At 49.8% G+C, this 12,835-nt stretch overlaps 1 protein-coding gene across 1 annotated transcript in view; it reads right to left on the bottom strand.

The window, feature by feature from the left end:
- LOC142312910 (uncharacterized) overlaps positions 1–12,835 on the bottom strand; it is a 186,098-nt gene that overhangs the window by 141,758 nt on the left and 31,505 nt on the right. The window contains exons 8-9 of the mRNA XM_075351898.1: positions 11,856–11,973; positions 2,573–2,699 (exon numbers count right to left, since the gene is read on the bottom strand). Of these exons, the coding sequence (XP_075208013.1) occupies positions 2,573–2,699; positions 11,856–11,973 (245 nt within the window). The remainder of the gene's footprint in view (positions 1–2,572; positions 2,700–11,855; positions 11,974–12,835) is intronic.

Genomic DNA, 12,835 nt, shown 5'->3' with positions numbered 1-12,835 from the left:
GGAAAAGTTATTTGTGGTTGGGAGATGAACAGGAGGAGGTCATCAGCGAATAGAGCTGCTTTGCACTGTCTTCCTCCCATCGCCATGCTGTGTAAATTAGTTTTTTTTCTGATGGCTATGGCCAAGTTCTCCACTATGATTACATATAGCAAGGTGGACAATGGCCATCCCTTTCAAGTGTCATTATGGATAGGGATTGGGGGGGATAGGAACCCGTTCACCTTGACTCTAGTCGAGTGGTAGTTGTAAAGAGAAGCAACCCTTTCCATGAATTTGTTCCCCGATCCTTGGCGCAAAGAGGCCAACATAAAGTGCTGATTAACCCAGTCAAAGGACTTCTCTGCATCTACAGAATGTGAACACATGGGAAAAGCACGGGCCCTCACCTCAACCATGAGAAGAAACAGCTAGTTAGTGTTATCTCTAGCCTCAAGTTCCTTGGCAAATCTCACTTAATCAGTCTGATTAATCCCAGGAAGCAAGGGAGTAAGGGCTGGTTCACACTAAGCGACAGCGACAACGAGGTCGCTGTTACGTCACCATTTTCTGTGACGTAACAGCGACCTTGTAAGTCGCTGTTATGATCGCTGCTTAGCTGTCAAACACTGCAGCCGAAGCAGCGATCATAACCGCGAGAGCAGGGAGCCGCGCACACTGCTTAGCGCTGGCTCCTTGCTCTCCTAGCTACAGTACACATCTGGTTAATTAACCCGATGTGTACTGCAGCTACATGTGCAGAGAGCCGGAGCCGGCAGCACAGGCAGCGTGAGAGCTGCGGAGGCTGGTAACTAAGGTAAATATCGGGTAACCACCTTGGTTACCCGATGTTTGCCCTGGTTACAGCTTACCGCAGCTGCCAGATGCCGGCTCCTGCTCCCTGCTCGCTTCATTTCGTCGCTCTCTCGCTGTCACACACAACGATCTGTGTGTCAGAGCGGGAGAGCGCCTTTGAAGAAAACGAACCAGGGCTGTGTGTAATGAGCAGCGATCTCGCAGCAAGGGCCAGATCGCTGCTCAGTGTCACACACAGCGAGATCGCTAATGAGGTCACTGTTGCGTCACCAAAACCGTGTCGTAGCAGCGATTTTGGTAGCGATCTCGCTATGTGTGAAGCACCCCTAAAGGCCCAGTCACACTAAACAACTTACCAGCGATCCCAACAACGATACAACCTGATAGGGATCGCTGGTAAGTTGCTAGGAGGTCGCTGGTGAGATGTCACAATAAGCGACGCTCCAGCGATCTCACCAGCAACCTGACCTGGCAGGGATCGCTGGAGCGTCGCTAAACGGGTTGCTGGTGAGCTGTCACACAGGCAGATCTCACCAGCAACCAGTGACCAGCCCCCAGCGCCGCGTGGAAGCGATGCTGCGCTTGGTAACTAAGGTAAATATCGGGTAACCAACCCGATATTTACCTTGGTTACCAGTGCACACCGCTTAGCGCTGGCTCACTGCACACCTAGCCACAGTACACATCGGGTTAATTACCCGATCGATATGTACTCTGCTACGTGTGCAGGCAGCAGGAGCCGGCTTCTGCGGACGCTGGTAACCACGGTAAACATCGGGTAACCAAGAAGCCCTTACCTTGGTTACCCGATATTTACCTTAGTTACTAGCGTCCGCCGCTCTCACGCTGTCAGTGCCGGCTCCCTGTTCTCTGCACTCCTAGCCACAGTACACATCGGGTTAATTACCCGATGTGTACTGTGGCTACGTGTGCAGAGAGCAGGGAGCCGGCACTGACAGCTGAGAGCGGCGGACGCTGGTAACGAAGGTAAATATCGGGTAACCAAGGTAAGGGCTTCTTGGTTACCCGATGTTTACCGTGGTTACCAGCGTCCGCAGAAGCCGGCTCCTGCTGCCTGCACATTTAGTTGTTGCTGTCTCGCTGTCACACACAGCGATCTGTGCTTCACAGCGGGAGAGCAACAACTAAAAAATGGTCCAGGACATTCAGCAACAACCAGCGACCTCACAGCAGGGGCCAGGTTGTTGCTGGATGTCACACACAGCAACATCGCTAGCAAAATCGCTGCTACGTCACAAAAATTGTTCCTTAGCAGCGATGTTGCTAGCAATGTTGCTTAGTGTGACGTGGCCTTTAGTCTGTTTGCTAGTGCTTTGGAGAACATCTTAATATCAACTTTCATTAACGAGATGGGTTGATAATTTGAGACTACTGTATGGTCCTTACCAGGTTTTAGGATAACACTAATATGTGCCTCCAGGGACTGGGCTGCCCAAGGATATTTTTCTGAGACTGAGCTAAGGACTTTTGTTATGAACTGAGCATTAAACATTTTATAAAATTTGGGGGTAAACCCATCATGGCCTCCACCCTGTCCTGCAGGGGATTCCTTAACAATTGAAGAGATCTCCTCTTCAGAAAAATATTCCTCAATAGGATCTACCACCTCCTTAGGTACAGTGGGAAGTATAGTCCTCATTAATTTTGCGGTCAAATAACAAGAGCGTTAGGTCTTTAACTTGGCCCCCAATATTGTATAGGTCGCTATAAAAGTCCTGAAATAATTCAGTAACAGGGGCAGGGTTCTGAACTGACCTACATTCGGATCTTTTAAGCAGAGGGATATGGCCGGGGTCAACTTTAGGTTGTAGGACCCTTTCAAACAGTCTCCCACATTTGTCCACATACGCAAAGAAAAACTTGTGCATTCTGGTTTTGTAGTACTTCTGGTTTATAAGGGATTTTAGCTCATCTCTAGCTTTTAATAGGTCAGCAAGGACACAGAATGAAAGCGACTTTTTGTGGGCACATTCAAGATCATCAATCTTTTTAACTAATGAAGAAACTTTAAGGAAGGGTCCTCTTTCTCCACTGCCTGGCACCGTTTTTAATCATATTTCCTCTTATCACACATTTGAGCACTTCCCACTGTGTTGGAAAGTCGTTGAATCCATGGAGTGTATCTCCAAGAATTCTGAAATAGCGCTCAATATCTGTGATGCATGTGTGATCTTTAAGTAAGTTATTTTTAAGCCGCCAGGTCCACAGTTTCATTGAGCCATCCAGAATGGTGAAATGAAGATAGATGGGGGCGTGGTCAAACCAGGAAATGTGACCAATGGAGGTCTGTCCCTATCAGGTCAAGATGTGCCGGCCAAGTAGGAAAATGTCTGTAAAGCAGTAGGAAAAGTGGACCGGGGTATAGTAGGTATAATCACTGTCCACAGGTTGTAATACCCACCAGACATCCACCAAACCGAGACCATGAATAGACCGCTTGAGGGCGCTAATTCACTTTTGTGATAAGGTATGGCAACTTGAGGATGTATCTATTTTTGGATCAAGAATGAGATTGAAGTCACCACCTGCCACCAGGACTCCTGCAAAATCAGCCTACGAGGATAGGAGAGATGTACACATCTTTGAAGGGTCCTTATTGGTGATGCACCAGTTAGCTACAGTAAAAATGGTGAAGTTGACACTAGTTTAAAAAACAAACAAACAAAAAAACAAAACAAAAAACAACCCATATCTTCCCTCCAGGTCAATCAATGTGTCAATGACCAAATGTACAAGCGACTTATGTAAGGCAATAGACACACCTTTGGATTTCGACTCTGGATTGGAACTAAGTACCTAGGTAGTTTAACCTGTCTCTTAGGTTGGGTAGATGATCCATCTTGAAATGTGTCTCCTGAAATAATAAAATGTGGACCCGCTTTGTATGCATCTCATACAGTACCTAAGGTTTTTTTTGAGGTACGTCTAGGCTTGTGACACTAAAGGACCCCCCAGTTAATCCGAGTCATTTTTTTTTAAAAGGGAGAGCACCCCAGTGGGAAAGAAAGTAAAGCTCGAACAAGAAGATAGAAGAAGTCAGCTGAAAGTTAGGTATGGAGCGAAAGGCGAGTACTACTTATGCGAAAGTATACCTACGCTCCCCAAAAGAGAGGGTCACAGTGGGTCTGTGGGAAAAGATGAAACGGAATAGGGAGAAGAACTGAATAAGGAAGATGGAAATAAGGAAACAGGGACACAAATAGGAGAAAAGAAACAAAATGGGGTGATATGGGGAGAAGGGGAACAGTTTAGATCAACCAACAATTATGTATATTACAATTAATTATCTTAAATTGCTGTATTATGGGATTCCAAACTGATGTCACTAACAACATGTTGTATTATCTCAGATAGGGAAAGCTTTCCACAGAGAGGCACCCTGCTCCGGCAGGAGATAAAAGTTTACCAGTTAAAATAATACACAGACCTGTAATAAACTTAGTGCAGGAGGAGGAAATCTCGGCTAAGCTCCAATGGAAAGCCAAACATACACAAATTAACACCAAAACAAGCAGAAGATCCCTTACAGTAACTTTAGATAAAAAGTTTAAAAATCAATTGAGGCAAACTATAAAACAGAAGGGGTCAGGGCCCAGTCCAATTTAGAACCCCAGAGTAGAGACAGACGCTTCCTCTCAAGATGGGAGGAACCAGGCAGATTCTAAGTGGTGTTACTTCTCCTTCCTTTCGCTACTTCAGGGAGAGAGGGAACCCTCTCTGGCCCTGCCACCCTGGTGACCAGGGCCGGATTATAGGCGGGGCTTCAGCCCCGGGGCCCCCACCAAAAGAGCTTCCAAGGGGGCCCCCACCACCAGGGCCATACTTGCCACCTGTCAGCAATTTTTTTTTTCTTCACACCCTCTCCCCCTCCATAAAGACAGTCTAATAAATCAGATGTGTTTTCGGGGGGGGGGGGGGGAAGTACCTACATTTATTTGTATCTGCGTCTCTAAGATGCAAAAACAAACTGAGGGCGCAGGACGCTGATTGACCCCGGAAGTACCAGCGCCTGCACTTCCGGGGTCAGGTGTGTGCCTGCTCCCTGCTCTGCTTCGGCGTCCAATGCTGCGGACATTACAGCAAGACGCCGCGGACGTCACAGCGGGACAGGTATTGTAGTACTGTAAATCTGAATGTGGCAGAAGAGGATAAGATACATGCTCATTGGATTTATATCTAAATGCTACAGTTCGTGCTCTACTGTTATGGCTAAAAATGTTAACGTTTTTGGGGCCCCCACCAGATTTTCTGCCCAGGGGCGCCCACCAACCTTAATCTGGCCCTGCTAGTGACAAGCAATTCCTTGCATTCTTTAGGGGTGGGGGGTGGGAGTCCTTTCTGAATTCACATGAGAAAATCAGGTCCGTCCTCAATAGGTACCAAAGATCCAGGGCTGCAGTAAGGCTATGTGCGCACACTGCAGATTTACCGCGGATTTTGCCACGGATTTGCTGCAGAAAATGTGTCTAACATTGCTGCAGTCATTCCCCAGCAAATCCTATGGGTATTAAAAAATGCTGTGCGCACACTGCATTTTTTTATACCTGCGGATTTTCCGCTGCAGAATTAATGAGCATGTCACTTCTTTTCTGCACGTACCTGCAGTTACCTGCAGCTTTTGCCATAGATAATGGTAAAAATCCGCAGGGACCAACCTGCGGTAAATCCGCGGCAAACCGCATGTGGATTTTGCTGCGGGTTTGGTGCTTTTTTCACCATTTCACCAGGGGTGTGGGATTCTTTAAGAGGGTCCGGATTTTCCTTAAGGAAAAGTCACTTTCTAGTGCGCACATGGCCTTAAAGCGGAGATGTCATTTGGCAACCGAAGGATATGCATTCTACCGGTGTGTCATACCTGGACGCGGAAAGGGAATCACCAAATGTATCGCAGATCATATGATTGGAGCATGCTCAAGAGGGGTCTCAAGGCTCTCCTCCTTTGCAAGATCAGGCGAGATAAGTCTGGCAGAATTTGTATCTTCATCTTTTGAAAGTGTGTTGAAGCCCCGTTGCGGATCTTTAGCATAATAGCCTCTTTCAGAATATAATGATGCCCTCTACACACCACATCTCTTGGTCTATTAAGATCTTTAAGTTTGGGGCCAAGAGCCCAATCAAGTGTTTTCTCTCGGGGAACCCCCAGGAGCTTGTTAAATATGATTTGTAGTGTATAGGGGAGGTCTTTAGATTCAACGGATTTGAGTACGCCACATCAGACCCCGCAGCACCAGCTCCAGCCGTCGTACCAGCCCAGCCACCGCAGCATTTCCCCGGCCTCCTGCGGCCCCTCTCCACCACTCCTGGTAAGCTACATTGAAATTATAAGATGCACCCCTCACTTCCCTCCCAAATTTTTGGGAGGAAAGGTGTGTCTTATAATCCAAAAAATATGGTACATTTTTTCCACTAAAATGTTGGTTTAGACCCAAGTTTTTAATTTTTAAGAGGACTAATAAGAAAAATTAACCATACAGTCTGTTGTGCAATACCTCCTGTACACCATATGTGGTCAGAAACTACTTTTCAGGCACAGTGCAAAGTTCAGAAGGGATGAATCGCCATGTTATAGCACAGATTTTGCCGTTATGGTTTGCAGCTGCTGTGTTACATAGTCAGAACCATCAAGGTGCCAGAACAGCCCAACCCTCTCACAGTTGGCCCCATTTTACAAACTGCACCTTTCAGTGAATAGATCTGATCTAGGGGTGCATTGAGTATATTGACATCATATATTGCTTGAAGGAAATTTATACTATTGGGCAGGAAAGAAAAAAATAAAAAACTTTTACCACTAAAATGTTGTTTTCACCCCAGATTTTACTTTTCCACAAGAGGGAATAGGTAAAAATGGTACAAGATGTGTTAGACATTTTCTGTTGAACGTGACAATACCCAATATGTAGCTCTATAGTACTGTTTGGCCACACAGCATTGTTCGGGAGGTTAGGAGCACTATTTGACTTTTGGATCACATTTATCCTGTGCTCTATGCGGAGTACTTATATTGGGGTTTACATCTAAATCTCCGAATGACCCACGACAGATTCCAGATCCATTCACTATAATGATGCATTAGAGTTACTTTGGACTCTGACTTTTGTTCGGTGGTGTCAGTCTTTTAAGTAGTGCACAAAACTGTGGCTAACCGCAGAGTATAGGCCGCTTTACACGCTGCGACATCGCTCAAGCGATCTCGTTGGGGTCACGGAATTTGTGACGCACATCCGGTCGCTTTAGCGATGCCGTTGCGTGTGACACCTTTGAGCGATTTTGCATCGTTGCAAAATCGTTCATCGGTGACATGGGGGTCCATTCTCAAATATTGTTGCTGCAGCAGTAACGAAGTTTGTCGTCGTTCCTGCGGCAGCACACATCGGTACGTGTGACACTGCAGGAACGAGGAACCTCTCCTTACCTGCCTCCCGCCCGCAATGCTGAAGGAAGGAGGTGGGCGGGATGCTCTTCCCGCTCATCTCCGCCCCTCTGCTTAGAAAGGAGGCGTTTGGGGCGTGTCCTGGACATGGAGGAGTGAGGACGCTCATAGCCGGAGCTCCCGGGCCCAAAGCCTCACACACTCTCCTCCTCCGGTCGCACGCAGATATAATGCCCCCAAAGAAACGGCCACCTACGGTACCTGATCCGGCACCTGACAGAAGACCCTCCGGAGGCCTGGCAAGATTCCTCTCCTCCCCAGCAGCGGCACCCCACAGCGCCGGCAGAGGCAAGATGGCGACGACTGGAGCAGGGAGCGTGGTGGAGGGGAAGTCCCCGCAGGCAGCGCGGCTGCAGCGCCAGCTAAGTGAAGGGGAGAGGGGAGAGGAGGCGGCTGGAGGCACTGCCGCTCATAGAGGGAGCTCAGCCACGTCCAAACCAGCGGGGCCCCCACAGACAAAAGATGGAGAGCAGACCCCGGGAGGTACCCTCATATGGGAGCCGCAGGCCGCTTCCGGGCCTTCTGGCGCCCCCAGCCTGAGGGACGGTGACTCTGGGAACCTGGGTGCCCCCCCTGGCCTCCCCCTCTGACATGTTGGATATCCAGGCCCTGAGGGAGCTCATCGTCGCCCTCCCCAGCAAAAAGGATCTGGATGAGGTGGCTTCTAGAATAGAACAGGCTCAGCTGACTGCACTGTCCTCGGTGAGGGAGGAGATGGGGGTTCTGGAGGACAGGATCATGGCCTCTGAGCAGGCCCAGGGATCAATGGAGGGCAGGCTGGAGCGCCTGGAGAAAGGCTGGGAAGCTTCCAACCTACGTATCAGAGACATGGCCCTGCTTCTGGACGACCAAGAAAACAGAAGCAGGAGAAACAATGTCCGACTGAAAGGCATTCCGGAGGACTGGTCACCTGAACTCCTGCGCTCCAATGCTCTGCTATCTTTAATATTGTCACAGGCAGACCCCCTGACGCAACTTAACTCTTCAACAGGATCCACAGGGTGGCCCGCCCTAACACCAGGGCATCCTTCAACACCAGAGACATCCTATGCCGTCTCCATTATTATGGGGACAAGGAGCGGATCCTTCAAGGGGCATGGGCACATGGCCCAATATAGATGGACGGTGCACTCGTGTCATTGTTCCCAGACGTCTCCAGTCGTACCCTATATATGAGGAGGCTACTTCACTCGCTCTTACTCCGAATCAAAGAGGCGGGCACCACCTACCGCTGGGGTCACCCCTTCCATCTTATAGCCCGCAAAGGAACTGTTGTCTATCTGTTGAGGAGACCCTCAGATCTACCGGGACTGTTTACATTCCTGGGGATTGACGAGATGTCGGTTCCGGATTGGCTCGCCTGGGACCCCCCGACCCCCGTGAGGCGGAGGGAGAGGGGTGGGGGTGGGTGGCCCTTCCTCCTCGTCGGATGAGCGGGGCTGATCCCGCCTGATCATTAAGCCCCTTGATGTCTCTACAGCATTGAATGATGACATGTGCATAATGTTTACCTTCCAGGTGCTTTAGGGTTTAACGTTTAAGGTCGTTTCTCTCATAAGTAATAATCGGTGTGTCGTGTGCGGCCGGGGGGAAGGCGGGAACTTTTCCTAGCCCCAGCTGGAGCGCCGGGATGCAAAGTCCGGCTTCTTTACAGCTGGGCCCGGACTTTGGCCCCTCTGTGATTCCATACTCGTACCCGCTTTCCTATCTTCCCTGTGGACCCGCGGCTGGTTCCAAGGTCTGCGAGCTTTGTGTGAGCTTCTATACCCTGTGTGCTTTCTCTTTCCTTTTTTCTCTCTTCTTCCCTTGTCTCGGTTGTACTTCTGTTTGTATCTGCCCCCTGACTCCTAGTTAGCTCCCGTTTCTCCCTCTAGCAGGGGGGACACTCTCTCCCTTCCTATCCCCTCCCTTAACCCTTGCTCACTCTCCCTTCATCTAAAGCTACTCCTCCTTCCCCCCTTATCTCCCCTCTTTTCTTTTTTCTCTCCCCGTTCTTTCCCTTTCCTCCCTTCCTTCCTATCTCCCCCTTTTGCTTCCATCCTCCCTTTTTTTTTTTTTGTTTGTCCTCCCTCCCTTCCTCCCAGGGGCTAAGGTTGGTCAGTGATGAAGGAGACGTGTTCTGAGTTGCGTATTGTCTCATTGAATGTGAGGGGATTGCATGATCCCGGGAAGCGCTCAATTCTCCTGAACCTCCTATGGAGGAGCCGCATACAGGTTGCTTTCTTGCAGGAGACCCATTACAGCCTGGAGAAACCATATAAGCTTTCGGACAAAAGGTACCCGGTTGTGTTTCACGCCCCCTCTCCCGACCCCAGATCCAGGGGAACCAGTATACTAATAGCAGGTTCACTACAATGGGAGACACTGGAGTCAAGGACTGAGGGGGAGGGGAGACTTCTATTGGTGAAGGGGCGTATCACCTCCCAATTATACACATTTGCGGCCATATACTTGCCAAACACAGGACAATGCACAACGTTTTTACGCTTCCTCGACATAATAGATGACTTTGCCGAAGGCACTTTAGTGATAGGAGGGGACTTTAATTTCACCCTAGACCATAATATTGACAATTCTGGGGGAGCTTCTTGTTTACCACAACGGGCAACACAACGTATCAAACAGGGGCTGCGCGAATTTCAGCTGATAGATACCTGGAGGCTTCTCCATCCTGCAGCCAAGGACTATTCATTCTACTCTTCAGTTCACGATAGTTATTCCCGCCTCGACCACCTCTTTGTCCGCCATAGGGACCTCTACGCCCTGCGGGCTGCAACAATTGAAAGCATCCATTTCTCTGACCATGCGTTGATTACGATCTCGCTTGCCCTGGACTATCCCGTCGACAGGCAGTGCCAATGAACCTTGAACAACTCACTACTAAATGACCCGATAGTCATGGATGAGATCCAATCGGCTTTGTCGGAATATTTTGGGCAAAATGCAGCTGGGGAGGTGTCGCCCAACGTGGTATGGGAAGCCCACAAATGCGTCGCGCGGGGGCTTGTTATCAAGCATGGCTCGCGGTTGAAAAAAAGCACGGTCGGCGGAGGTGGCTGCTCTTCTTTCCGACATTCACCAACTAGAGGCCCTCCATAAGAGATCCTGTGACCCAGCGTCCAGATCTCGACTGATCCCAAAAAGGGAAGAGCTGCGCACTCTATTGACTCATAAGGCAAAGGGTGCCATGGTTAAATGCAGGAGACATTTCTATGAGTTCGGAAATAAGAGCGGCAGAACCCTGGCCAGAGCGCTACGTTTACAAAGAACGCGGGGTTATGTCCAGCGGGTCCAGAACCCGGGTGGGAGGTTGGCAACTTTGCCCAGGGATATCGCCACGGCCTTTGGTAACTTCTACGCCTCCCTTTACTCTATTGATGGAGATAAAACCAATCCAGCCTGAGCAGACTTACGCCTGCGGATCAGGAAATATATTAGTAATTCAGGAATGCAAGGGCTCCGTGAGGAGGACGCAGAAGGCTTGGAGAGACCTATTACAGAACTAGAATTACTCGAGGCTATCAAAAACTCCCCAACGGGAAAGGCCCCGGGCCCCGACGGCTTCCCCCTAGCCTATTACAAAAAGTTGGGATCAACGCTAAATACTCCCTTCCTTCAGGCCTTCAATAATGTTGCAATGAGTGGCTTGTCCCCCATCCCTAGAGAGACTGTGTCGGCTACCATAGTGGTCATCCCCAAAGAGGGTAAGGACCCTTCTCAGTGCGCGAGTTACCGACCCATCTCCCTGCTGAACACTGACTTAAAGCTCTTTGCGAAGATCCTGGCGGACAGGCTTTCTCCTCTGATGGGAGGCCTTATTCATTCGGACCAGGTTGGGTTTCTGGGAGGGAGAGAGGCCAGGGACAACACGACCAAAGCGCTAAACCTGATCCATAAGGCCCGCATGGAGAAGCTGCCGTTGATGCTTCTTTCCACAGACGCCGAAAAGGCCTTCGATCGCGTTAATTGGGTTTTCATGACGGAGGCCTTGAGAGCGATTGGGCTAGGCAGGTCTATGTTGAACTGGATTGGCTCTCTCTACAGTGGTCCTACCGCAGCGGTCAGGGTGAATGGCCTTCTCTCCGACAGGTTCCCGATAACTAATGGGACCAGGCAGGGATGCCCCCTGTCTCCTTTAATATTTGTTTTGACCCTGGAGCCCCTACTGTGTCATATTAGAAGAAATCGTGACATTACGGGTCCTCGCACTAAGGTTCACGAATTCAAAATTGCAGCCTACGCAGATGACCTCCTATTTTTCCTCACAAATCCCTTGGTTTCCCTGCCCAATCTGCTCCGGGAATTCGAGATTTATTCCTGCCTATCCAATTTTAAAATAAACATGACCAAGTCTGAAGCCCTGAACGTGAACCTGCCTCCGGGCACGGTTACCTCACTCCAATCATCTTTTAGCTTTAAATGGGCCTCTAGATCTCTTGGGTACTTGGGGGTTCGGCTGGCGGCGGATACTAACTCGCTTTTCAAACTGAATTTTCTTCCCCTCCTTGGGACTATCAGAGAGGATTGTACGAGATGGGCGAAAGGCTGGTTCACTTGGTTCGGTAGATGTGATATCTTTAAAATGAATGTCCTCCCTCGCATCCTTTACCTTCTCCAGGCTCTTCCAATACGGATTCCCAGCTCCTTTTTTAAGGAACTGGCCGCCCTACAAACCAAGTTCATCTGGGACAAGCCAGCTCGAATCTCCCGCTCTTTACTGTGCAGACCTAAGAGGAGGGGGGGATGGGAATCCCAGACCTGAAGGTATACAGCTGGGCCTCACACATGGTCAGGGTTATCGACTGGTGTCGCCACGCCAAGACAAAACCCTGGGTGGCATTGAAACAAAGTTTCTCTGCGATCAGTCTTACCGCAGCCCCTTGGATACCGAGCCCTCTTCCCGCTAACCTGAGACATCACCCCACAATCGGTGCCACTCTGGAGTGCTGTTCCTTGGGACAGATTACTACTCCCAGTCCCCTTCTCCTCGCTCGCCCATAATCGGCTCCCCAGATTTCTATCAGAGTCTGACGGATCCTGTCTTTCGCCGCTGGATAGAGGAGGGGCGCTTCCGGGCGTGTCACCTAATAACTGACGGGGGCTGGCCTTCGCTCGGGGCACTCACAGAATGCGAGACACCGAGACAGTTGGGAACCTGGAGGTCCATGCAACTCAGACATTACATCAGCTCTCTCCCCGACCACTCGCTATACACGGCTCGCCCCACGGAGTTTGAAGCGCTGTGCACCCGGGAGGGAGTGCTACGGCACTCTCTTTCCCTGGTGTACAAGATGTTGACGGACCCTGGCGACCTCCCCCACACATTTCTCGCACACTGGGAACAAGACCTAGGTCTTTCCCTGACAGATACGCAAAGGAATAAAATTTTGGCGCTCGCCCACAAGACCTCAATAAGCTCCAGACTTCAAGAATCCAATTATAAACTTCTGTCGAGGTGGTATAGGGTCCCAACCAGAGTACACAAGATGTTTCCATTCGTAGACCCTTGCTGCTGGAGATGTGGGATGGCTGAGGGGGACTTTGTGCACATATTCTGGTCGTGTCCGGCCCTCCGAGGATTCTGGAGCG

The sequence above is a fragment of the Anomaloglossus baeobatrachus genome, chromosome 5, assembly GCF_048569485.1.
Source record: "Anomaloglossus baeobatrachus isolate aAnoBae1 chromosome 5, aAnoBae1.hap1, whole genome shotgun sequence".
Classification (NCBI taxonomy): Eukaryota; Metazoa; Chordata; class Amphibia; order Anura; family Aromobatidae; genus Anomaloglossus; species Anomaloglossus baeobatrachus.
This window is presented reverse-complemented; position numbering and strand designations above follow the sequence as displayed.